Source organism: Halichoeres trimaculatus, unplaced genomic scaffold (genome assembly GCF_033239565.1).
Source record: "Halichoeres trimaculatus isolate MK-OKI-2021-1 unplaced genomic scaffold, fHalTri1.1 fHalTri1_scaffold_8, whole genome shotgun sequence".
Taxonomy (NCBI): Eukaryota; Metazoa; Chordata; class Actinopteri; order Labriformes; family Labridae; genus Halichoeres; species Halichoeres trimaculatus.
Window position 1 is genome coordinate 11,571,792 of NW_027437186.1, and position 26,212 is coordinate 11,598,003.

Below are 26,212 nucleotides of genomic sequence, written 5' to 3' on the forward strand. Positions count from 1 at the left end.
TGTGTGATGACCTCATCATTTCAGAAACTCTCATGAAATTCTCGTGCTATTCTTGGATCAAGATTTTTTGAGCATTTTTCAGACAGATTCAGGATCTGCACAATTATTTATTTATTTATTTGTATATTTATTTGTACCACTGCTGCTCCTGCATAACTACATCCACTTAGGCACTACTGTTGTCTTCTTAAGGTAGTGTGTTTGTACACTAAAAAACAGATTTAGGTTAGCTCCTTTTACTTCTTTCCTCAGAGCAAGTTGTGTCAAGTTACTGCCACCGTATGCTGGTTTTTATTAATTAAGTACATCCCACATTGTCATCCCACATCCAGAGTTCTTAACACCACAGGAACAAGAGTAAAACCTCATCCCTGCGTTTTTCTTTCAATGATGGATAAACTCTCACTCTCCTCTTTTACCTCCCCCTGCATTTGACAAGGTGAATGTCCAAAAGACGACCTCTTATTGCTGTTCCCTCCTCATCCTCAGCTGGACCTCTGGAGATGCCCCTCTTCCAGCTCATCCCCTCCCAGAGACAGCTGGTGTTTCGTGGAGACCGCCTCCCCCTGCAGTGCACCGCCACCTTCCTAGACCGCTCGGTGGAGCTGCGGTGGCGTCATAACGGCCACATCGTGACCACGCAGGAGGAGCAGGGCGTGTATGTGGAGGAAACCCTGCTGCACGACTGCTGCCTGTTGACCAGGTACGCACACAGAGGAGGAAGGAGATGCAGGGGGGACAGATGCGGGAATATGACACAAGCCCTTAGTAGCTTTGAATGGCTTGTTTCACTGACATGCAGGCTTGTAGCGGTTAGCTGTCACCTCAGGCAGGTAAAGTCAAAATACTCCTCATGGTACAAAAAAATAATAGTTGTCATACAAACACTCAAAATATCAGTGACTCATTGGAAATTTGAGAAAACATGTCTGTAATTTTCGACTAATTGCAAACCTAATGAACTGTTAGGGGAAAGGTGGGGAAACCCTTGGGCTGGTCGCCACATCAGGACACCACAGAGCTGTCATAAGCTCTTTTCACATATGCAGTTTCTTTCATGAGAACAACCTTGCCCTGTAAACTTTGTGAAGCTGTTCAGTCATGCATTTCCTTCACACAGCTTGAAGCTTTTCTATTGGACAGGAAGTGGGGTAGGGGTCTCAGGAGATGGATAATGAGACTAAAAAAGGACGCCGGGGTAGTCACAGTGCGATCTTTACATGACACCAAGGATGTCAGGTGGGGCAGTCTATCACTATTATTGCAGTGTTTACCTTTATATCAGAGCTATGAGCAAACAGATGAATTCACAGTTAGGAAACTTGCTTGCAGAAAAAAACAAACAAACAAACAAACAAAAAAAAAACCAAGAAGCTACTTGTTTATTTGCATTAAGATCATGCCTGTTTCGCATCAACTATACTTTAAACCCCAAAGTTCAATTACTCAATTGTATAAAGCTATAAAAACTTAAAATTTGTTAGTTAGTTCAATTTACTCAAATGTCTGAGTTTGCTGTGTTGAAACTGATGATTTCTGAGTAGATTTAACTTGTGTTACTTAAGTAAGCACAACTGAAAATCATTAGTTTCCGTGACTGAGTTTTATAACCGCGAGTGAGGAGGGGGCGCAGTCCATATGAGACCCTGTTGAACTCCTAGATACAGACAAACAGTCCGTGTCATGTAGCTCACATACAACCTGTGCCACTGCTGCACGAAGTACAGCAGGGTCTCATATCTACTGCCTTCCCTTCTCACTCATGGTTACTGCAGTTATAAAATTCAAGCTGATTTTTGTTGTGACAGCGTTTGTAACCATGAAAGAGGAGGGAATGCTGTGGATATGAGACCCAGCTGTACTTTAAAATGTTATTTAATTTAGTAATTCAGATCTGCTTCAAATTTTAATTGTTACATTTAAGCTATTAATAAGTCAAAATTATTAATATCACATCTTTCATTTTTGAGTAAGGTCAACTTATTTGATTTTACAGTGATTTGCAACATTTTTTTTAACATGACTTAATATTTCAATTTGTAACAAATAAGCATCAGGTTTATTTGATTAAAGACATTCAGTAGAGTTATTTCCCATAATAATTGTAACTACTTCAGATTTTGGGTTAAATTAACTTATTTCAATACTTTTTTTTAAGGTAACCATTATACAAGCATTTTTCAAGTAAACTCAATTTATCTGGGTTTACAGTGTACATGACATATAATCATCATCACACCTCACCCACTCACTAGTGCTAACTTCCATGACTTATATCAATTATGGTTATATAATGGTTTATCTCGACTTGCTGGAACTTTTACTGTGGAGCTTACAGGACAACATCTGGGTAGAGTCAGGATGAAAATAGTGTTCATTCTCTCAACCAAGCAGCAACCTCCAGTCTGAAAATATGAGGCAATGCTAAAATCTGCAGTTCAATGAGTGTCCACTTGAGGCTCTAAAAGTACTGGTGACCACATACACACCAAGCCAAAAAAGACAATTTTAACCGCAGTCATAAACGTGACCTCAGTCTGCATTGCTAATTACTCTAACAGCCCACAGTGTACAGGGGTACTTTTTTTTTCTAAGTCAGCATTTTTGAGAAGAAGATTTTGAGAAGACAAGTTTACCCAATCAGAGGCACAGCCCAGCGGATGAATAGGTGGGCTCCCTATAACTGTTAGCAAAGAGGCTCAAAGCCCGCCTATCTGCCCAGGTGGCTTCTGCCAGTGATTTGTTTTAAAAAACAGACAGCATACAGTCTATGCTCTCAACACATGAACAAGAAAAACGAACCTGCTCCACATAGACAGGGTGGTGTCAGGATTCAAACCAGGACCATCTTTCCATGTGGCACCAGCACAAATCACTGTACTGTTTACTGTTTACACCATTGAGATATAAAAAGTATCACTCTTGTTATCTAAAATTTTATTTCTATCAGATTTTAGGTTCTGTTTTTAATCTTTGAAATTCTTTCAAAAGAATCTACCAGAAATTCTAATTCTAAACAAATTTCAGAGACTTACAAACATGTGTCTTGTATGTTTTTAGATGAAGATCCCAAAAGTGATTTTCCTTTGTATTTTGATCAACTTTATGTTTTAAATTCAGCTTTTAAATATTGTTTCCTTTTGTTATAATCACCATTGAGCTCTAACTGGACAGCTCCAGATAAGAAGAGTTTGCAACAAATACAGGTGGTGGTAAGACAGTGAAAGTCAACACTACCAGTTGGAAATGAGATTACTTAGCTCAATACTGTTTTTAGCATTGAGCTACATATCACTTTTAGATGGTTAACATTTTTTTCTCACTATTATTACATTTTTTTTTCCATCATAAAAGTTTAGGTTATATTTTTAACAATCAATTATACTAAGTATAGGATGTATTTTGACTAGTCTTGTTTACTCTTGGCAACATTTCCTTAGTTATTCTTATTCGTTTAACAGATTAAAGCAGTTCTGACTCTTGAATTTTTATTTATTTATTTATTTATTTTAAATAAAATGTCTCTGAAATCAACATTTTAACATGCCAAATCATAGTTTGTTATGTTATATAGTTATTTCCACTGGACTCCAAAGAGCCTTATAGTGAATGTTAATAAAGTTTTCCATCAGCGTGTAAGTGCACTATTAAGGGTACATGAAGCACTCATGTTCCCTCACACAGACACTCCTCTGTGTGTCTCACTCCACCATGAGAGCCGTGCTTTACCTTTTGTTATCGCTGCCCTTGATAAGGATCTAAGGGGATGGGACTGAATAGGCTTGGCAGCGTGCCGACGGCTCAGAGCAATCTGCGGCTCGTCTCCAGAGGTCGGCTGTCCGGCCGCTCCCCCAGCGCTGGCTGATCACACCCTTAAGAGGAACAGATGCTGAATCATAATTGTGGCGATGAAGAGGACTGGCAGTGCAGTTTCACACTTCTTTGTGAAGCAGAAAACTTTTCTGTGAGCCTCTGTCCTCTTCCTGTCTTTGTTTTCTTGCTGATTGGTTTTCTTTGTGTGTACTTGATGTACCAGTGTAGCAGGAGGGCTCAGATGCAGGAGCACGTTGCTGCTGATTACTTTTAACTGCTGCTTGCTCTGACTGGGCCCCTTGGACATAAATATTGATGGAGTGCTGACAGGAGTGTGTGTCCCTGTGTCAACAGGGCCATGAAGCCTCTTGTTGAGGTTTATGTGGAAACAAGACTGCCAGATACTTTTCTGCTCCTGTTTTGGGAGAGCCACAGCATTCCCCTGGCTGCAAATGCCACAAATAGTCAATATTTTTTCTTTTCATTATGCACCAGGTCACTGTTTGACATTCTCAGTGATCCCTGTGGTGAATGCACTGACTTGAATAATTGGCTTAGAGGCTGGAGAGATAACTTTCACAGAGGTCTCTGTGTCCCGGCAGAGACTTTTCCTGGCATCTTTTGTTTTGTTTCTGTGAGGTATTCATCAACTGGACTCCAAACAGTGTGCAACTTCTTCACTTCTCTTCGTGATCACCTGTTGAAGAGACAGAGGAACTTTCGCACTTTTACTTAAATACGTTGATATCTCTTTTAATTTTTCTTGGACTTCAGGAGCTGCATCAACTGAAGCTCTTTGGTAATTTCAGATAAATGTGGAAAGATCTTATTCTGGTGTAAATCTAACGCTAAGTGTCTTATAACAAAAATTTAAGGGTATCATTATTTTGAAAGTGTTTTGAGCTGATTTTTTTTCTTTCCTGCTGGTTGAGAATTAAAGACGCTTCCACTGGCAATCCTAAATTAAAGTTGCAACAGCATTTTGGATGAAAATTCACGAGTCTCATCTCTCTGCAAAGCATGCAAACTAATTCACATTAAAAGCAAGCTTAAATCCATCAGAGGAGAGAAATCTTCTAAACCACCTGTACTCTGTGCTCTCCAACAATGTGGCACATTCAGCAGCTTAAGAGCCTGATGTTTCCCGCAGGAGTTGGTAGAAAACCAACTCAGAGCTTATAAAAGATTTGGTATTGGATTTGCATTCATCATGTTGACACAAACAGTAGTCAGACAGAGTGAAAATATTGCTCCATTTCTGATTCATGTGTAATTAAGACACAGTTTGCAGGTATTGAGCTTTTTATCCCCATAAGTTCTTAAAGTTTCAAGTCCCTTACCTTTTTTTGGTCATTATACTAGAAGCTACTTAATTCCCAGCCTCCAAAACCCTGTCCAAAAGGGTCTGACAGAGAATAGAATAGAATAGAATAGAAAATACTTTATTTATCCCCGAGGGGAAATTCAGGAGTCACCGCAGCATTTAAGAAAACAAAAGTAAGAAAGAGTATAGAAAGTGCAAAAATGTCCATAAGAAATTAGATGACGGCATCCTGTCCACCACTCGTCCACCACTCTCCAGCCCAGCCAGTCTCCACCTCCACAGGGTCCAGGACTGAGCCTCCCAGAAGTCTGTTCAGTCTCTGTCTCCTGGATCCTGTCTGCTCACAGCAGGCGAAGCTCCTCCAATGTGGCGCCGGCGTCCGATGTCAGCTCCGTCAGGCACGTCCGTGAACAGCACGATGCCGCTGGGTTAGCACAGCTAGCTCGTCCATCCCCTGGGGCTAGATCCCACGTTCCCAACAAGGATGGATGGAAGTACAGGTCCACGTCGTCACCTCCCAGCTCACATCCGAGAACCAGCACGTCGTCCTCACCTCCTTCTCCTCAGCTGGAGGGAAATCATCAAGCCCTACACTAGTTAGCATTGACATGCTACAGGCTGCTAACAGCTAATTTTGCATGTAAACAATGCAGCCATGGTTACATGTAGGATCTCCAGACAAACACAGGAGAAAAGTAGTAAAAAATATTGCAGAAGCCACAAAAAGTTTGGTGTCCGTGACCGACAATGAACCACACAAAGTGATGATCCACTCCAAATACAAAGATTACGAAAAAGAGACAAAAAAATTACAAGAAACGGACAAACACGAGAGAGCTGCTGCAACAGGCAGCTACTTGGGTAGCGCCTAGCAACGGAAAATTATTAGAGGTTACTCTTCTTCTTTGTTTCATTTTTATCTATTTTAATTACCTTGGTTGCTTTGAAATGCAATTAGATTATTAAGTGGGTGATTCAGATCAGACATTATGAGTGCTATGGGTATCATTGTTTATATTATTTGAGTAGTATTTCATTTAGTCCCTGCACACATTTCAATATATTTTATTATACAGACACTTTGAAAAGTTAACAATCATATACAAAGTGGGGACAGAACAGACATATGCAGAAGCAAAATACTTATTTTAGCCTAGCCTCCTTTGAAAAAAAAAAGCCACAACCTTCCAAAGACTATTGAACAAAGACAAAAAACAAAACCCTGAAGAGGGTGGAGTAAATCCATGACAGTGGCGCTCTTATTGGCGTAAATTGGGGGAAGTAAAAGTGAAAGGGTTGGTCCCTTAAGCCCCATTTCCACCAAGCAGACCAATTCGGTTTGTCTCAGCACGGCACATATTTTACAGCTTGTGCACTGACTTATCTCGGGACAGATTCCCAAAAAACCAGGACGAGCCATCCACCTTTCTGTAGGGGTGCCAGATCAAACCGATCTGATCTCGAAAGGTGGAGCTACAACACTGCCGTTGATTGGTCGAATGGATCGTCACTTACCTCACGACAGCAGCTGCATTTCTCCTGGCGGCACGCGGACTTCTCTGAAACAAAGCTTGATTGCACTTTGTGTCAAAGAGCTACACGCCAATCACAGAGAGGACGAAATGATGCATGTCCTCCAACTATACTCTGTGTTTACTGTGTCACATTTTTCTTCTTCATAGGATTTATTAGCGGGGTACACTGTTTTGCACTGCTATGGCATCATGCTATTATTTAACAGACGCGGCTGTCAACATCTGGCTTACACTCCGCCAACCACGAGGAAGCACAGTTTGCTGTGGTAACACAAGCCAGATCAGGCTTAACCGTACCAAACCGTATTGAACCAAACCAGACTGCTTGGTGGAAACAGGGCTGTGGTCTCTGTGTACAATCCTCTATCGCAGCTTTAAATCCTGGGACTGGACACTCATATCTACCCCAAGATCCAAGAATAATGATTTTTGCTATCCTTGACTCTAAAATGTAACATGGTGCTGATTTAATCATATTCTAAACAGATTGTGTAGGCAAGATATAGAGAATGTTCTGGTTGTTCTGTATAATTATTGTCCTAGTCTGGAGTAATGACACATCAGGGGCTGGAAAGAAGGCAGGATGCAGTCCCACATTATACACCCAGCTACCATTGAGGTAATCAGACAACCATTTTTTTATCACTGTAAAAATCCAACCTCAACAAAAGGTCTGCTCAATGCTGCAAATGCCAGTTATCATTAATTCTCCCAAGCTTTTGAAATACATCTGAAATTTTGATCTGGGTTCAATTCAACCTGCAGCATTTTAAGTCATTTTATTTCCCTCATGACGAGAGACTTGATAAAGTTTGCATTTTCACATTTTAATTCAAAGAGCATCATGGTGTTGTGTTTTTGGCAAACAAGGGACCTGTTAGTTGCCAGGTACTTAGAATAATATCTGTCATTTTCTGTGTTCATACTGCTGAAGTAGGCCAGAGTGAGTGAAGCCACTTGGACTTACCGCTAACTAACTTTTTACAGTGAAACTGAGACTCAGCATCAACATTTCAACATGTAATACCCCTGGGAGATGTATTGAATCATTAAGCAAGAAGTGTATTTTATTTTAGACTGTGTCTGAGGAGGTGGGATTTCATGGGACTTAAGGTCTATATTTGGTTGCAATTTTGGTTGTTGCCGATTAAGCAAGCAGAAAAGTCTTGGTTTACAGTTTATTATTGTGAACTGTTGGCCACATGGAAAAATCTCAGTAAATTGGTGATCATTTCTGATGCCATGTATTGTCTTCTCAGGACAGCAGACTGTGAGATGTCATTGTGTGAACAGATCCTTATGCAACTGACCCTTTCTGTTTGCAGTGAAATGTGCTGCTCCCCTTCTCTCCCCTGACCCAAAAACCGGTTCCCCTGAATTTTGGCTCTACTTTTCCAGCTCAGTGTCCCGAGTGAACATGATGAATTTCTCTCTGCTCCTACTCTGATTAGGGCCCCGCTTGCAATTACCCACCACTCTTCTTTTGTATACACAAATAATACAATTTTCTCCCCCAAGTGGAACCCATCGGGGTCATGTTGCTCTTGGCACCTAAACCGTCTCCCTGCTGTAGCAAACCTGCTCGAGGAGCGGACATCATTTCCATAGCTGATGAGAGTGCACGGCAAAGCTTGGGCCAACAAAAACAATCTGCTGCGTCTCGGCTGAACTTCACCCTTCGCCCTGAGACGTGTCTTAAATTGCAGCGTTGAGAGAGACGTGTGGGGAAAATTAACGTCATGTGACTTCACTGCTCCAGCACTCGTTATGTCAAAAAGAAAAAAAAGGAGGAATGTTTTGGCCTCTGACATGCCATACGCCGTGAGTGCTCGTTTAGCCGCCGCGGACAGAATATAAGTCATTACAGCCCGTGCTGATATCGTTCACCTTGGATAAATGTGCTCTGAGTCAGTCAGCCTCGCCCTGCTCACCCCATCAGAGGGGAAACACTGAACACACAGGATTTAGCGCGTGGCTTAAAGCCCTCGCCTGGATTTGTTGCAGCAGTGCGAGCAGAGAAGCCAAAGCCTTGTGAAGTGACCTCTTTGAAGGTGAACCCAGAATGTTTTGCGGCTATTTTCTCAGCTAAATTCAGCTTATCCTGCTTTGGGCTGCACCAGGCCGACAGCCAGCAGAGGCATTCACATATGAAGCCCCTGAAACAAGCCGAACATTATTAAACGCGCCTTTTGTTTGGTAACGATTGTTTGGTGATATTGTACTTTTGTGTCTTGCACTGTCACACTGTGCTGCTGAGTCATTACAGCCTCTTATTTGCTGGGGCAGGTGGGCTGATAAGCCGATCCGTTTACATTTCTCACAACCAGCAGCAGCAAAGAAGCTGCCCCCATGAGGCCCGATGTGAGCCAGGCTCCTGCTGAGTAATGGTGTCAAGCCAAACTCCCTGTATTAGCTATACTAGCGGCAGCAGTGGGACCTGCCTGTGATTCATGTTTCATTAATCAAACATTTTAAAGCCCTGTAGCTCACCGCAGCAGACACTTTGGATGAATCTTTCTTAATCCTCTCCATTTTTAATCAGGCTAATCTCACACAAAATGAAGAACCTGCTTTGGAAATGCTTCTGAAGGAAAGAGGAAAATGTCTCTCCATGCTTTCTCCTTTGAGGCTCTGCGGGTGATCTCTCTCTAAATAACTTGTTTTTCTGGGCAACTTTCTCCTCCTGCTTGCAAACATTTGAATTTGAATTTCTTATTTTATTTGAAAGGGAAGATGCAAACTGAGAGGGTTTTAAGCTGGTTTTTGGAAAACACTGAATTTATTACTGATGCCTGCATAACCGAAAAGGAAAGCAGTTCATCAGGAATAACAATGAAGCTTTCTGTATTGTTATTTTTAACACCTGTATGAGATTTACAGCACATATTAAGGCCTCTATTTACATTTCCCCCAGAAAGATTCAAAGTGAGTAATAAAATACATGATCAAAAAACAGCAGGAGTGTTTTTTGGGGTTGCTACTACTTTCATATTTGTGAGATCTGAAGTAAAGTGAGTTTCTTACAGTCACTTTTGAATGAACTGGATGTGCTATGCACATATTTTCAGCTACTGTCCCTTGTTGAGCTTTTGCATTTACAGTGTTATTAAAATATACGGTCTCATAAAGACAGCATCATAAACTTTACTTTCTTAAATTCTCCCTTCATGACTATCGTCTCTTGTTGAGTTGCTCTGTGTTGACTTTGGAGCTTTGCAATGGAAACCTTCCCCCCTCACTCACATTAGTATTTGTGCATATTGTAATTGGATTTCCTTAAAATGCACTATGTCTGTGAGACCTCTGCAGGAAGTTTAATGCCCTACAAGGTTCAAGATTTAAGGTTCAGTGTACTGTCATTCAAGCATTTTAAAGGGAGTGTCTGTAGAATTTTCCTAGAAGAACAAAATTTCAACTTTTACAGGAAAAATCCCCCTCAATTGTCACTTCTGGGCCTCTATACATGTGTGTCTGTGCCTGCCTCAACCCTCTCCTCAGCCTGTACCTTGATGTTTTGGTTGTATTGGGACATTTCTGGTTGGGGAATTAGCGTGGTAACATCATCCAATCACAGCGCCTGTAGTTTGCAAGTGACTTTGGGTGTTGATCATCACAAGCAGAGATGCTATCCTGAGTAGCTACAATAGTGGGCGTGGCACGGAGGGAGAAAGGACCGACAAGGACATATGGAAGTGTGTGAGCAGTGACGATACCATTGTTCGAAAAGGACAGATACCTTTTTGTACGTAAAGGGAGCATAAATGGGCATTAAAGGGAGTTTAGCAGTTGTAGTTTAGCAGTATAGTCTATTATAATCAGATAAAAACTCCCATGAACAGCTCTCAGTTTGTGTCACGTCCAGTGCTTCAGTGCTCCCTGCAGATAAAGCATCACCTTTGCTGTTTGATACATTTTTCAGCTGTTTTAACCCAATAATCTAATTTTTGTATACATACATACATACATACATACAACATTTTTGTGTGTGTGTATATTTATATATATATATATATATATATATATATATATATATATATATATATATATATATATATATATATATATATATATATATATATATATATATATATATATAGATAGATAGATAGATAGATAGATAGATAGATAGATAGATAGATAGATAGATAGATACTCAGTTTCATAACTGGAGTTACCAACTCCCAACAGGAGCCATGACCAAAACACTGCTGCCCTCTGCATTACCCATGTTTTGTCACATTTTACTTAAAAGAAGTAAAAATATTTTTAAAAAAAGTTATCATCATAAAAAATAAATGAATAAAAATAAAAATAAGATGATATATTTAAAAAAAAAAAAGTTATGAGCATTGCCAATACATGTTTGATGGAAAACTCTAGAGATCTGAGTATTTATAATAACCAGGAGGACTGTGTGGAAACTATCCTAGACATCACATTCATCTATTTATATTCTCTTTAATTTCCTGTGCATGCTGCACTTTTTGTTGTATTCTCTCCTTTTTTTGTCAAGTTGAGTGTCATTTATCCACCAAGCCAGGTGCAGAAGCAGTTGCTAAGGTGACCATATTTCATCTCGACCACATAAACACAATTGGACCCCTCTAATCATCACTTTCACGCTTTGCCATTTACAGTCAACGAAGAAAAATTAAACCTCTTGTTTATTACCAAGAAGTAAAAAGTCACGTATTAATTATTAAGAGACCATAATGTGCTCTGAGGAGTAATCCTGAGAGTGGTTTAAGACGAGGAGCTGGAACCAAAAGGTGGCAAAAAATATGGTGCAGACTTGGTTCATCAGCACGAGTGTTCACGCATTTTCTCACATCTGAATGTTAAAGAAAACTGTCAGCTTTGCCTTGCGAGTCGTAAAAGTCTTCAAAATGAGATGAGCAGGGTTGCACAAAATGTGGAGCTGTGGAGCTTTTTTCTGGGTGAAAGGGACAGATTGAAAGTTTAGAGTCTTATAAGCAGCATTATGTAAACAAATTGTTAAATATCAGCGTGCAAGCATAAATGCCCTTAATGAGCCCTCAGGGAGCTGCTCTACAATGGTGCAGTGTTACTGTGGATGTAGGTCAGTGCTTTGTGTATATGTGTGCCCCTACCCTACTGCTTTACATACTGGGCCGATTCCCTCATATGTTTATTATGTGACAATGACCTTTTTTTTTCTGCAAACCGGACTCTGCTCTACTTGTTTAGTCTGGATGCTGTTGGTCAGCAGGGATGTTCGGGATCCGGCTGCTGCAGGAAAAAAAAACGCCTTCACTGGGGGAGTTTTCTGCTTCAGGCAGAGAGATGGAAGGTTGAGTGTGCGTGTTTATTGGGGTAGGGTTGAGAGGGAGGTGGGGGTGTTTCCCCGTGTATTTCTCAGCATTCACAGACTTGGCTGATGTTCAGGAATGATGTAACTCCACACTCTGCAGACTGTTTATGGTTACAGAGGAACAGTGCTGCAGCTCTGTGTCACATACCTGCATAATACTGACACACGTCACCACGACAAGTAAGAACCATGATAACTAGCAGCATTATCTTCATCATCATGAAACCATGTTCAAACAATTTCATTTTGTGTTCTTCAAAAAGGACAACCACTTCCCCTTTGGTTATGAATTATGTATACATTTTTTCCTCAATTATTAATTTATTCTATGACTCATCTCAAACTGACTACAGCATGTTCTCTGTGGAGAACTTCTACTCTAGTTTCTGACTCAATTTACCTGCAAAACAGCTGACACCCCAGTCCGCCTCTGCTGTTTATGTTTTGCGTGTTAATGAGCAGATATTAGCATGTTACACACTAAACAAAGATGATGATCAGCATTTTCCACTGTGAACATTTTAGGATTTATCTGCAAACACATCCTCAAAACACAACTAACAATTTTGTCAAAACAAAGAGAAATATATCAGGATAATGCTACATAACCACTTCATTGTAAAAAATTGAATATTAGAAAAAAAAAAAACGGCACAAAGTGCTTGATGGTAATGAATGTTTGCAATGGGAATCGTGTGCTTTAGATTTATCAAATGTTATGCTATATAGTTTCCTCAAGGCAGTTTAACTTGTGTGTTGCTTTGTATTAATGACAGCTAATGTATAGTTTTAGTGAGCAGGCGATCGGCCAGTCAGAATCCCAATGGAGTAAGTTTTGACACAGGTTGTACCCAACTGAACACACAAAAAGATGTATTGCATTGCATAATCTCACAGATTTTGCAATTATTGATTTGTACAGCTAAGACATTGTTTCCTTGATTCCACTACTGGAATGCATTTCAATCACAAAAACATTCCCCAAGAACTTCTTGAGAAACTAAGTGCTTTTCAAATGCAGGAACCAGGGTCTGAATATATCGGTGGGGAAACTAATCTCACTCTTGAAGTGGTTTATAAATGTACAACACAAACTAAGATCATGACATTTTAGTTATTTTGTCAATCATATTACAACAGAATCATCAAATTTGATTTTTAATCTTACACCAAAAGTTATATAATTTACTGAAAATAATTCTGGAAGGGATTTTTTATTTTACAGCTGATGGAAAAAACACTTTCATACAATCCACGTATGGTTTAAAAAAGTGAATCAGTGGTTTATATAGGCTGTAATAAATTAGTAGAAGTGAACACCTCTTTTATAGCTGGAAGTAACAAGATTTACCAGTGTTTCTTTGCATCACTTCTGTCTCATGGACAGTCTATTGTAGTGTTGTTGTATTGTAGTTATAATGCTGACTCATTCCAGTAGATGGCGGTAATTCACCAAAACCTGCCACCTGCACAGAAAAACAGCATTAGTGGCGGGCATTGTGGGAAACAGTATGCCAGGTGGACTGGTCCATTGCATACTGATAAATTTTCCTGGATTGGCAGGACATCCAGGGATTTTTGGGACACTGCAGATTTTTCAAGTTTTCACATACTACAGACTGAATTTTGGCACATTTTACAAAGGTCCGGGAACTCTGGGGACGGGGCTTGCAAGCTGACTGTATCCACTGGTGGAGCACCCTAAGTGGAGCATCTACGATTGACTTGGTTTGATAACTCCAAAACAATCATCGTATTTGAGCCTGGTAGTGTGAGTTTGTCTCTGTCAGCTCCTGGTGTTCCAGTTTAAAGAGTGACCCTGTAAATCGGAGACCTTCAGCTGAATGTGTCAGTGGATAACGAGTTCACACCAGCTGTTAAAATACAAAAGGACTACTTGGGAATTTGTCTTATGGTTTAGTTTTAAATATATTTTAATACATAAATGTGTCAAAATATTCTCATTTAATGATAATCTAAAACTGTGGAAAGCTGTCAAACAACAAGCTTTTTTTTTAAGCAAAAACACCTTGTCCAGATTGACCAGTGTTCACCTGTCAAAGCTGATTTGACCTTTTTGAAATGGCTTTGACTGATGACGGCTTTGCCTCTTGTCTTTTTTTAAGAGTGAATTTAGCAAATACAGTGCAGTACAGCACAAGGCTAATTATCTGCCACATTCACCGGCTAACTGTAATACCAGTGTTTTCCAGATAGAGCTATGGATACTTTTCCAGTGCTGTCCTAACATACTCTAAATGATCTGTTTTAAGTCTTTTTTTGCATCCTGTGTCCTCATACTACTGGTTATTTGGCTGTTTATTGTAAAGGCAGGCTGTTAGCTTGACTGTATTTCAATTTAACAAACATGCTTAATCTCAGCTAGCATCCTGTTAAAGAGGGGGGATGTTTTTTTCAAAAAGCACATAAGAGAGGAAGAAATGTTAAACGCATCACATTTATGTTGGAGTGACTCATTGCTACAGTAAGATTCTTACAGTACTTCAAAAGTTTGTAGAAATCTGTGTTAATGACCCCACTTCATACAGCTCCTGTCCAAACTGTTTAATGATGTGTGCAAAAATCCGTTAAGCTAGCTAAAAATGTCCAGAAGGGCTGGAAATAGACTGATTTGCACATGCAAAAGCCCTGCCATGTATCAGACACACAGGCTTACACACTCATTCTCCCGCCTGCAGTGTCATCATCTCAGTCATGCGTTCAAATCTGATTTGGGACTTTTAGAAAAGCAATAAAAACTGAGAGCTTTAGCAGAACACAGGAGATGCTATCAGGACTTAGTTTGTGTGTTCTCATGACTCTCCCACAGAAAGCCATTAGGTCTGTTACAGTTCAGCTTGAATCAGAACCAATAAACTGTTTTTGTCCATGTACAGAACAAACAGCAGGAGACAGCTCTACAGCAGAATGAAAATATATTTATTCATTTTTGTATCATAGACTGTATTCACGCATGCACAGAACTGAATCTGTCAGAATGAGCTGCAAGTGTATGCACATGCAACAAAATTTTTCCCCTAAAGGCAAATAAGTGACCGTGATGTTTGTATCATGTGACAGATGTGTAACAAAGCAGCTTCTTACTTTTTTTAAAAAACAGGCTGCATTTCACTCATTTTACAGTCTGGACTATTTTCCTGAAAAAAAAAAAAAAAAAAAAAAAAAAAAAAAACAATATACCAAACGTCAACTTTTACAGGCATAATCCTGCTCAGTCGTCTCCTCTATGTACATGTGTCAGTGTTTGTGTCTGCCTCAACCCCCTCCTCTGCCTGTATGTTGATTATTTTTTCTGTTGTATTGTGATGTTTCTTGGCGGAGAGTAAGCATGAGTATATCAGCAAATCACAGTGTGTCCAATGTGCAAGTGGCTTTGTGTGTTGATTAGCAAGTGAAAGAGGCTAATCAGAGTGGCTATGATAGTGGGTGTAGCATGGAGTAAGAAAAACACAACTAAAGTGAAACAAAACACCACGTTTAAAATTTTCCCTAAAAGGGTGAAGCTTGACTCGACTTTCACTCACTTATGGACACTTGGAGAGCAGCACGGGACGAAGAGTGACACAAGTTGGTATGTGTCAAATAACCCAGTGATTAGCTTGTGCTAACATGTCAAGTCAGGTGCATGGCTCTAGAGTCTTTTTGATGTAGAAACACAATGCTACAAGTGGTTGCTGGGCTAGTGAATGTGTTCATGTACTCATGGTTGGAGGCTGTGGGTGTGCGCTGCCGCTGGCACTGAGCCAAGAAGGAGGAGCACAGTTTAAATGTTGTGTTTGCTGACAAGTAATGAAAACATCAGCAGACCCCATAGAGGGATTATCAGTCTACATCATCATAAAGATGTGCATGCATCTTGACTGCAGAAGCAAGGTTTAGCTCCACTCATTTAGACGAGTCAAATTTAACCCATTAGCTGCATAACAGTGTACAGTTGTTCTGTGGTCAGTTTTTAGAAACGATAGTATACAACAGAGACAACGTCTATCAAGTTTTGACCGTCACAGAGCAACTGATGTTTTGGAGTTAATAGCAACCATGCTAACTGATGACTCTCAGCAGACAGTATCAGTGATTAACGGCGAGAGAGAGTCACCAGTTAATAGGGTCACACTTTACACTGAAACTCCAGCGACGTCTGCGAGTGAATAATAAAATGTGCCGTCTTTATCTGATTTGGTGCAGTTCTCTGGAAGTTGTTTTCTGGTTCTTTTATTATGAACTGGGTCTCAGATTCAGCAGTCTGTGTTTTTTTTTTTTTTTTTTGGTCTGGGAGGGTTTCTGAAAATAGACACACGTTTACATTCTGGCCTGTCACAGTCTGGTAAGTGTCCACAGATAATGCAGTCACAAGCATCGAGTGACAGCTGTGTGTTTCAGGTTATTTCAGGTGTGGCCGTAAGGAAAAAAGGTTGCACAACTGCCAAAAGCTTATTTTATTTTGGAGAGAAACATTTTGCTTCTTCACATAGGGGACAAATTCAAAAGGACACACTTAAGTCTGAAACAAATGCAACAAGACTAGTTGTAGGGCAAATGCATTGGAAATACATAAAAGAGGGAAAGTGAGACACCCCACCATCCCAAGAAAGTCACAGAAAAATACTTCAAGTAAATGAGTAACATTATTTTTGTCAAATTATCTGGATACTGTTGCACCAGGACAAAATACAGCTAAATAAGGTAGGGGACAGTTTTGTCTTTGTAACATCAACGTGAAAGAAAAGGTCATGTAGGAGGGCAGACTTTCTGTCACAGTGATTAAAAGACAGCCAGGAGGAGAACTATAGAAGAGGAGCTAAAGCTGCAACTTCTTGTATTTAATGGACCAGAATGCAATGCAGTCAAAGGCCATGTTGTGTTTCATATTTGTCACTTTCTCCTCATACCAGGTGTTGCTTGTCATCGCTATTTCTTTAAATGGCTCACTGGGAAATCCAAGGTTTGTCCATCATCTTGGCCTTTTTCCACCCTTGAGTTGTAAATAACTTATGTTCTCTTAAGGCAGGTATAGAATCAATCAGGTTTTAATTAACTTGAATGTCAACCCATCAGCAGCAAAGCATCTTCTCTCAGTGATGTGTGTGATGGTCTTTCAATGATTGAAATTGTGTTGGTCCATCCTGTGTTTCTGTGTCTGGGGCTTTAGTTCTCACACACACATGAAATTCATGGAAACTGGAAACGTTCCAGTGGGTATGAATGTGTCCGTGTCTCACTCTTAGTCCAAGGGCTTTCTCCCAGTGCATGCTGGGACAGACTCAGGCCTAAAGTAATTGCTCTGGTTGTATGTGCTATGAGACAGGGAAGGCAGACTGGGAGAGAAGGAATTAATTGTGTCTGAATAAATATTTCCCTCACACCCTCGGAGGAACGTTTTCTTGGGATTACAGCGTCTCCACATCAGAGCTGCTCAGCCGCTAATCATCTTTACTCTGAAATATTTCACTTTCTAGTCCAGTGTGTCATTTATAATCAACTGTCATAAATTCCCGTTTGTGGAGCATTGTTCCCTAAGTCGCATTTAAAAACTTTATACGGTATTGTGTGGGTGTGCTGTGACTTGTATTATGAACACAAACGGCTTAATTAAATCACAAAATAGAAAAAGGCATTAGCTCCCTAAGTACTCAGGAAGCAAAGTGTACATTTGGCTACAACTGGATTGTTTTGGGAAATTAAACAGTTTGTTTTATTTCGATGGTGATATTGTCTGTTGTTCAGCAATATCCTCTGGCTTTTTTCCCCTTTTTTGAAAAAGAAAATCCTTGAGATTAGTAGCCTTGGCAAATGGCCCGCATTGGCTCTCTGTCATAGTCTTACCATCCTTAGTGTAATCAGACATTTTTTTGCTCAGATAGGAATCACTCTGCCAAAGTGGGAGAGATTAGTATGAATAATGGTCATGGCCAATATCTTAAATCCAAAAACAAGGGTCTCTTGAACCAATCATACTTTGCAATCCACACAGGTTGAGGTGCCTCAGTCCGGTAGTGGGGTTATTATGTTGCACTTACCTCAAAGAATTAAACCAGATGTGTTTTGAACCTGGACCACAATTTTGTTTCTTGAAATTTGAAACCTGCAAATAATTACTGGATTTCATTAATGCATCAAATCAAAGCATTTCAATGACAGCATTTGGGTTTGTAATCCACAGTCAGATTGTTTATCTAAGAGTCTGACATTACAGATACATAGCTCTTTATCTGTCTAAGTACATCTGAAAGAAGTACATGAACCCTAAACTATGAAGCCATTTACGACCACCACAGCCTCTTGAAGTAACAGCTGGCAAGGCATGCTGACACGAGTGTGAAAATGAAACTGATCTCTGGACAGTGGAAGAGGTTGAATATCAAAATGGATACCATTAACAAGAGGTGGATGTATAAAGGTAGGGCCTGCAGGAGTTTTTGTAACTTGTTACTAAACACAACATTCAAATTGGGCTCCTCCTCCTTGGCTCAGTGCTAGCGGCAGCACACGCCCACAGCCTCTGACTGAAGCTACACATTCACTAGCCTAGCAACCACCTGTGGCATTGCGTTTCCATGTGGGAAAGACTTGAGAGCCATGCACCTTACTTGGCATGTTACCATAGGTATCTGACACATACTAGCTCGTTATGCTTTTTTTTTTTTTTTTAATTGTTTTGGGGACAGTCCCCTTTAATTTACTGTGCAACAAAAGAGGCAGCTTTAGCCTTTACGGCTAATTTCCAGCTGTAGTCCCAGGCCAGTTGTCAAATAAGAAGCCTTAAATAAAAACATTAAGTTTTAAAATCCAGTAAGATATGCCGCTCTTCAAGTGACCGAAAGTGAGTAAAAATTGAGCCAAGCTTCACCCTTGTTTAGTAAAACACTTTAAATGTTTAGCGATTCATTTCACTTTGGTTGTGTTTTGTACCTCCTTGCTGCATTCACTATCGTAGCCTCTCTGGTTAGCTTTCACTCGAGATCATAAATATGCAAAGTCACTTGTGTACCAAGTGCTCTGTGATTGGCTGAGGTAACGACGCTTACTATCTGCCCAGAATTGTCCTGATACAACCAAAACATCAACATTGATGCCGAGGATGGGGTTCGAGGCAGACACAGACACTGATTCATATGCACAGAGGCTGGAGATGATTGAGCTGGAATAAGTTGGCTCATTTTGGTTGTTCCATGATGGGGCTATTAACATATTTTGAAGAGCTTTAGCTCAATCAAGTCCTACCCTGGCCTGCCTATGTATCAATCTGTTTCCCATTCATTTTCAACAATAAAGGCAGTGATTGTCGGTGTATTTGTTTTACGTATAAGCTATTTGGACCCCAAAAGTTTGTAAAAAAGGAACAAGATGAAAATGCTATATCCTGAAAGAGGTTTTATCATCTTTTCATGAACTAGATCCTGACCCTTCAGTCCTCACATGAAGTTCAGCCACAGCCATCTAATTCAAACACACAGACTCATAGATTATTGCCTCTGTGTTCTTTTTCCAGTGAGGTCATCCTCTCAAACATCGACGTGGGCGTTTCTGGCACATGGGAGTGCCTGGTGACCAGTTCCCGTGGCAACACCACTCAGCAGATGGAGATAGTTGTCGTGGAGACACAAGCGCCGTACTGTCCCACTGACAGAGTCACCAACAATAAGGGGGACTTCAGGTGAGTCTGCCCTGCTTGGCTGTGCAGCCACAGCTGGTTTTATCACATTTTTATTTCTGTCACTCAAAGAGAAAAATGAAAAGAAGCAACAGTGTGACATTCTGGGAAATGAGGTCATAGCATTTCTCATTGAAAAGATGTGAAACAGCTGAAACAAAAGATTGAGTTGCTCAGTGCTCTCTTAGTCAACGTTTTTACAGACCCTTTTATTCCATCACAGCTGGTTTACCAAGAGATCAACCGACACTCTGTCTGTTTGAAAGAGACCTTAACAAAGGCACCAGAAGCTAGTTTAACACAAAGGCTAAAAATGGTCTAAGATTTAGATCTGTGACAAAGGGTTGGTTTTGATCCTGTGCTGAAACTTAGGCCAAATATACAAATACAGGAGTCACAACAAAACACAAACAAAATCATCAGACAAGTCTAAGCACAACTTCTCTCCTGACTCACCTGATCTCCTGTCTGCTTTTAGCACACCACTTCCTGATGGATAGACAAATCACATGACATCATGCCACACTTAAAATTTAGTCACATCACCTGATGATGTCACCCAGAAGCTGTGAAAACACCCAACAGATGCCAGTAATATGTACCAACCACCTGGTCTAATGAGCAAACTGAGCAAAACAAAATCTGGTGTCCACTGACTCGACATCCAGGGCCACTCATTGAAGCCCTCCCCTCCCCTTACTGTGCGTCTTCATTTCTGCACTGTTTTTTTTATTTCTTGAAAGCTTCTTTATGATTCCCACCTTTGTTGCCGATCTATCTCTGTTTACGATGCTTGACTCTAATTGGTCCAAACTAGGGATGGAATGGATCACAAAATCCACGGTCCGGTTCATATCTCGTTTTTTTGGTCACTGTTTCGGTTTGGTTTGGTGTACATTGTTGTTGTGTTGAACACCCCAGATTACCCTGTACCCCAATAATCCACTATCAACAGATTATTTTTAATCAATTCTGTCATGTATAGTCATGAAAAACCTGAAATAATAAAACTCTTTCCCATCTAAAACATTAAAGCTGAGTGAAACATTGCTAGTTTCAACATGCCAACTCCTCAGTAAGGAAAGTCACTATTGTCTGTCCCAGAGGTCACTAAAAGCCACTAAATGATGCTGCTGTCTAATTTACAAAATACTTGTTTTGCATGTAAATGTCATGTACTCTGTAGGAGAGAGAAATAACATGGGAGAGACAGAAAGCAGGTTAAACGCAGCATCATAAATATGTTTACAACCACAAATTAACTTCCTTCTATCCATTCTTGTTTTTTTTTTTTTAATGTCAAATATCAATCCTCCTCCTTTATCTGGGCTGGGTACCGGCATTAGTGACTATAATAAGACACACTTGCGTGATTTCATCTGCTGCAAGTGAGGACTGTCTGTGTTTTGGATAAGAGAGGGGCTCACGACAGCACACGCTGCTCATTGAGGGGATCAAAATACGCTGTCATGTCAGATTCCCCAAACTCCAGAAAAGTCTCAAGTATGGTTGTTTTTTAAAAAACTCACCAGAGGGGTCTGAAAAGTCATTAAATGTAGGGACAAAGTCTTTAAGTTAAACACTCAGTCGTGGTTTTATCCTCCACTTTATTACTGCCGTCATCAGAGCTCACCTCTGCATTTAAAAACTGCTCCCAGACAGCAGAACAACGCCACAGGTACACCTTCTGACTCTGTCATCCCTGCTTGTCATGTAAACAACACACACGCTTCCCCACAACTGTTTCGCTTTACTTCTTTGTCTCGTGTTGCGCATACATACTATCGGAGCTACTTACGCTCCAAACTGAGTTGTATAATGAAAAAATAAAGACAAACATAAAACACATGCCCCGAGTTGAGTAAGGAAACCGAATGGTTCAGATTTTTTTTTTCACAAACCATTACATCTCAAGTACAGAAACACAGAAAATATCTCTACCTTTATTAAGGCACTCCCAGGGCCATATCTGTGACGACTGAATTATCCTTTGAAGCATTGATTGAAATTTATGCAAATGCAATGTCCTGATTTTAGAGAAGTTAGTACACTGTCATAGCCATATATGAAGTGGTACTAATGACTGATATATTCTTCTTTTCAGTATTTTGGTGTTACGTTTTCAGCTATGGTTTCCTCATTTTCATTCTTTTGGTTTCAGCCAAGATTTTTCATTCTGGTGCATCCCTGCTCTTGACTGTTTAAAAGAAGTATCATGATATTTTTGACAGAGCTAGCATATGTAAAGGCACGCTAAAGGAAAAAATAAGAGGTAACAATTTGTCTGCGGGGCACCAAAATCAACACAAACCTTCAAGTTTCTCTAGGGAGCTCCAATTTTCCATATTTAATACAGTTTATGATTTATAACCCTCGCTTTGAACACCTTTAGAGTGTATGATCATTGATATGATGGTTCTAAACACTGCTATAGCAACATGATACTCTGCTCATTTAATTGACAAATACTGAACTTTGAAATGGTTTTACAGTTGTTTGTATGTGGATAACTGACTGTATACAAGAAGTGAATGTAGTGTTTGATTTCAAAAGTAAAGCTTATATTATTGTGCCTTTAGGCATGTTTTTCATCGCATACATTTGTTTCCTTCATTTAAAGTTGCAGGCCATTTCAGGCTGTCCCGGATTGATGTTCCTTTTGGTGATTTGACGTCCAAATATCCAGGTTCCCCTGTGCTTTTTCAGCCTGGATATTCTACTTTTCTGATGAATACAGTACATTCACTTAGAAGTGCTTGTATCTTTAACAAAATTGTACATTTATTAGATCTCTTAAGTCAGTGCAGCTTGATGTCGTCCCCTTGTAGATCTGGGAAACATGGAAGAAGCCCATCACATCCCCTGGCCTTTCATGAATCCCCTTTATTTCTCATCCTTTGGTCTTTCTGACCACCTTCAAACCTTGAACACATACAGCCCTCACACACCCTCTGCCCCTCCTCCCCTGTGGGTACTGTTGTCGAATCGTGTATGATCCTTTGTAGCTGCTGTACCTTCCAGCCCTCCTCCGGTGCAGCAAGCACAGAGCCTTTGTTTCTGTCTCAGTGTTGGAGTAATGGACTGGAAAATGAGCCCGCTTTTTTGTTGGGGGCGAAATTAACGCCATTTATTACTAAGTAGCTGCAGCAGAAAGGTGGATGGAGAGAGAGGACGGACAGGGGTGGGGGTGTGGAGGTGGGGGGGCAGCGTGATGGCAGGTCTCTACCCTCAGAACAGATTACCTGCGTCCTGAGTGCCCCGCTCCTTTATTTTCATTTAGATGAAGTCAGAGTGTTGACACATTGAGCATTTCTTTGAATACTTTTCTGCACTCAGGTTTTTACGTTGCCCGAAGGAAACGTCACATTTTTCCTGCAATTTTCGAGGAACTGATCAATATGTGTGAGTGCAAACAATCTTTCCTTAGGCTCCAGACACACAGTAATAAAACCATTAATTTAAAACCAAACCTGGAGTTCTTTTATTGTCTGGGAAATGGAGGCTAATCTAGTGGACTATGACTGTTTAGCTGGCTTTTTTACACTCTAATGAGCTTTATTTTATTGAAACACTGACGGGCATTAACCCAGAAAATGAATGTTTTCCATTCTCCTGTGAAATCACCCCGCCTAATATCGCAGGTTGGTCAGTAGAGCAGTTTCAGAATTTCGTTCTTGATGACGTTATTTACAAAGTCTCATTTCTTGCTTCAGAGGACTCTCCGCTGAACTTTGCATGGCCATACAAAGTTGCTTATTATTACTCTTTTGAGATGAAGTTCCCCCTCAGGAAGGAACAAGCAGGAGACGTTTTCTCCTGAATACTAAATCCTTCTATTTAGCTTTCCATCTCTGGTGCCCTGGCAATGTACTTCTTAAAGTTTAAGAGAACTAAAAACAAACCCACAGAGGTTAAGATGTTACAACTTTGAGGTCAAACTGAGATCCTGCTGTAACAAGGTTTTCTGGTGCTTTAAAAACACAAGTATAATTCCAGTTAATGTTACATATATCTAACTTATATCAAACATCTTTCATGAAAAGATATCTCAATGAGGCATATGACAGAGGTTTCTTACCAATCAGTTTTTGCTTGATTCTGATTGGTCAAAACCCCAAAGCTGTGGTAAATGATTCTTAATAGCTGGAGTGACACCAGGGCCAACCAGGTGAATTATTTCAAAGTAATTTCTGGAAAAGAGTCCACATTCAGCAGTATGGGTGACACAAAATTCAGCGGCAGGGAATGTAAGAAATAAAAAAAATAAAAATAAAAATAAAATATAAATAAATAAATGAATAATATAAAATCCAAAGATGCACAACATGAAATTAAGTTATTAGTATTATTTTTTTTTAAGTAAAAATTAAAGGGCTCAAATTTTTGTGCATTACTGCAGTTATGCCACACAAAATATTTGGTTTCCACAAGTCTTGCACTAATAATGTGAGCTCTAAAAGAGCTCTGCATTAGTAACAGCAAATTTTTTGTCACCCAGCCTGCATTATTCTTCATCAGGAGAGGACATTAATTTGAAAGCCAAACATTGTGCTATTTGTTGTGCTGTAGTACAATAAATATATTATAAATCCTAATATTACTCCTTATTCTAAAGGTAATGATGACAGTTTTGCCAGTCAGACATTGGAATCAATTCTTTCAAGACGTACTGAAAAGACAAGCATCAAGGGAAAAAAAAAAAAAAAAAGAAAGAAAGAAAGCTGCTGTGTTTCGTTAACGCAAATCTTTCCAGTAACACTGTGAACAAAAATGATTTTGCACTGTGAGTATTTTGTGTGGTATCTCGCGTTAAAAATTATTTTCACCCCTATTTAGCAGGTTTACAAGTTCATCTCTTCTTGTTGACAATGTCACAAAAATATTTATGATAGTTTTTTAGAAAACAATGTAAAGGATATTTTTGATGTTCTGAATTTATATAGAGGGCAGGTAGCTTAGATTCATGGTTAATGACCAGTCAGGCTGCAGTAGAGACATAATAAGCAGAAGGGAAGAAAAAATGCACAGAAACTGGTAACTGGAATGTTAAAACCCACAAGGAGACTGAGTGAGACATCGACCAACAGACACCAAACAACCACAGACCACAACAGGGTTTCAGCTTTGGCAGTGTTACGGGGCTGGTGGAGTGAAAAGAAAAGGCCATTACAACCATTTGTTACAGAATAGAAGACGAATAACAAGAGTTTAGTGGAAGAAGATAAATAATTAAACAAAGCTTAAAAAGTGAGGTAGGGTGATAAAAATAAATATCATACACTTAAGAAGAGACTGGAACTGTCTCGTTATTGATCAGTAAAATAATCTTTCAATCAGTACTTAGTATTAAGTTGATTTTATATTGAGCTGGTGTTCAGAAAATAATTAAAGGTTAATGTATAGTGAGTAGGTTATTGAGGAAACTGGGATTTTTAAATAGTTGTGGTCTTTTCACACCCATAGACTGTATACAAAATGGACCCTATTGCTCAGCCATGTACAACTGTATGGTTTTGAAGCCAAAATACCCCTGTAACAGGCGCTGCCATTGTGCAGCCACAGTCTGCACAGTACAGACACAGTACTATGCCTGGTGACAAAATTATAAACATACTAATTTTTCTTCTGAGAGTCTAATCTCTTCTCTGCTCTCTTTCCTGACATATCTTAATATTCCCCAAAAAACTGCAGAAGAACGGCAGCTGTCAATCATCGTTAAATATGACGTAAAACCCAGTTTTTAACATCCAATAGCTAATGAAAATAAAACTTTTCAGAAAAAAAGAGGACTTAAACTCGAGGCAGCCAATTAATATCTTCAAATCATCTCATCAATCAGATGTGAGAAACATTATACTTGGTGTATTACATTTCCAAAGTTTGACCACAGCTTATCTGGAATGACTGGGGAAACAGAGTTTTTGACTAATACTGCGACCAGCCACCAGGGGGAGCAGGTTTTGTAGTAGTCAGTTTGAGCTGAGCAGGATGACATCAGTTTTTTTTTTTTTTTTTTAAACAGTCTACAGTCTCACACTGTCAAGATTCTCTTTCCCATTATGACTCCTACCATTGCACTTTATCCTCATAGTTAAATATTGGAGTGACTTTTTAATTGTTTTATCTTCTTGAGATAATTAAAAAGAAGTTAGACAAACAGCTACAAAAAGAAAAAAATAAATAAATAAAAAGAATCGAAAGAAAGGATATGATTTAATAAAGTCAAATAATTAAGTGATTGGCATGCCACAAAAAAAAAATACATAAGTAAAAAAAATAAAAAGAAAGTTATTTGAGTTAATTCTGGCACCTCGTGGGGTCAAAAAATTACCTGTTTTCTTTTATTATGTGGCCGAAGTAGAAATAATAATAAATATAAAGAATAAATAAATAAATAAATAAATAAATAAATAAAGAGAAAAAAGATAATAAAAACTATTAGCTTATTAAATAAATAAAATAATAATAATAATAAATAAATAAGAATAAAACCTAAAATTTCAATTATAAGATGGTCTTAGTGGCTGGCTTTGGAC

The 26,212-nt window shown here is 39.5% G+C and overlaps 1 protein-coding gene across 1 annotated transcript in view; it reads left to right on the forward strand.

Moving 5' to 3' along the window:
• adgra1b (adhesion G protein-coupled receptor A1b) overlaps positions 1-26,212 on the forward strand; it is a 341,543-nt gene that overhangs the window by 77,947 nt on the left and 237,384 nt on the right. Inside the window, exons 7-8 of the mRNA XM_074675764.1 lie at positions 490-703; positions 19,515-19,679. Coding sequence (XP_074531865.1) covers positions 490-703; positions 19,515-19,679 — 379 coding nt within the window. The remainder of the gene's footprint in view (positions 1-489; positions 704-19,514; positions 19,680-26,212) is intronic.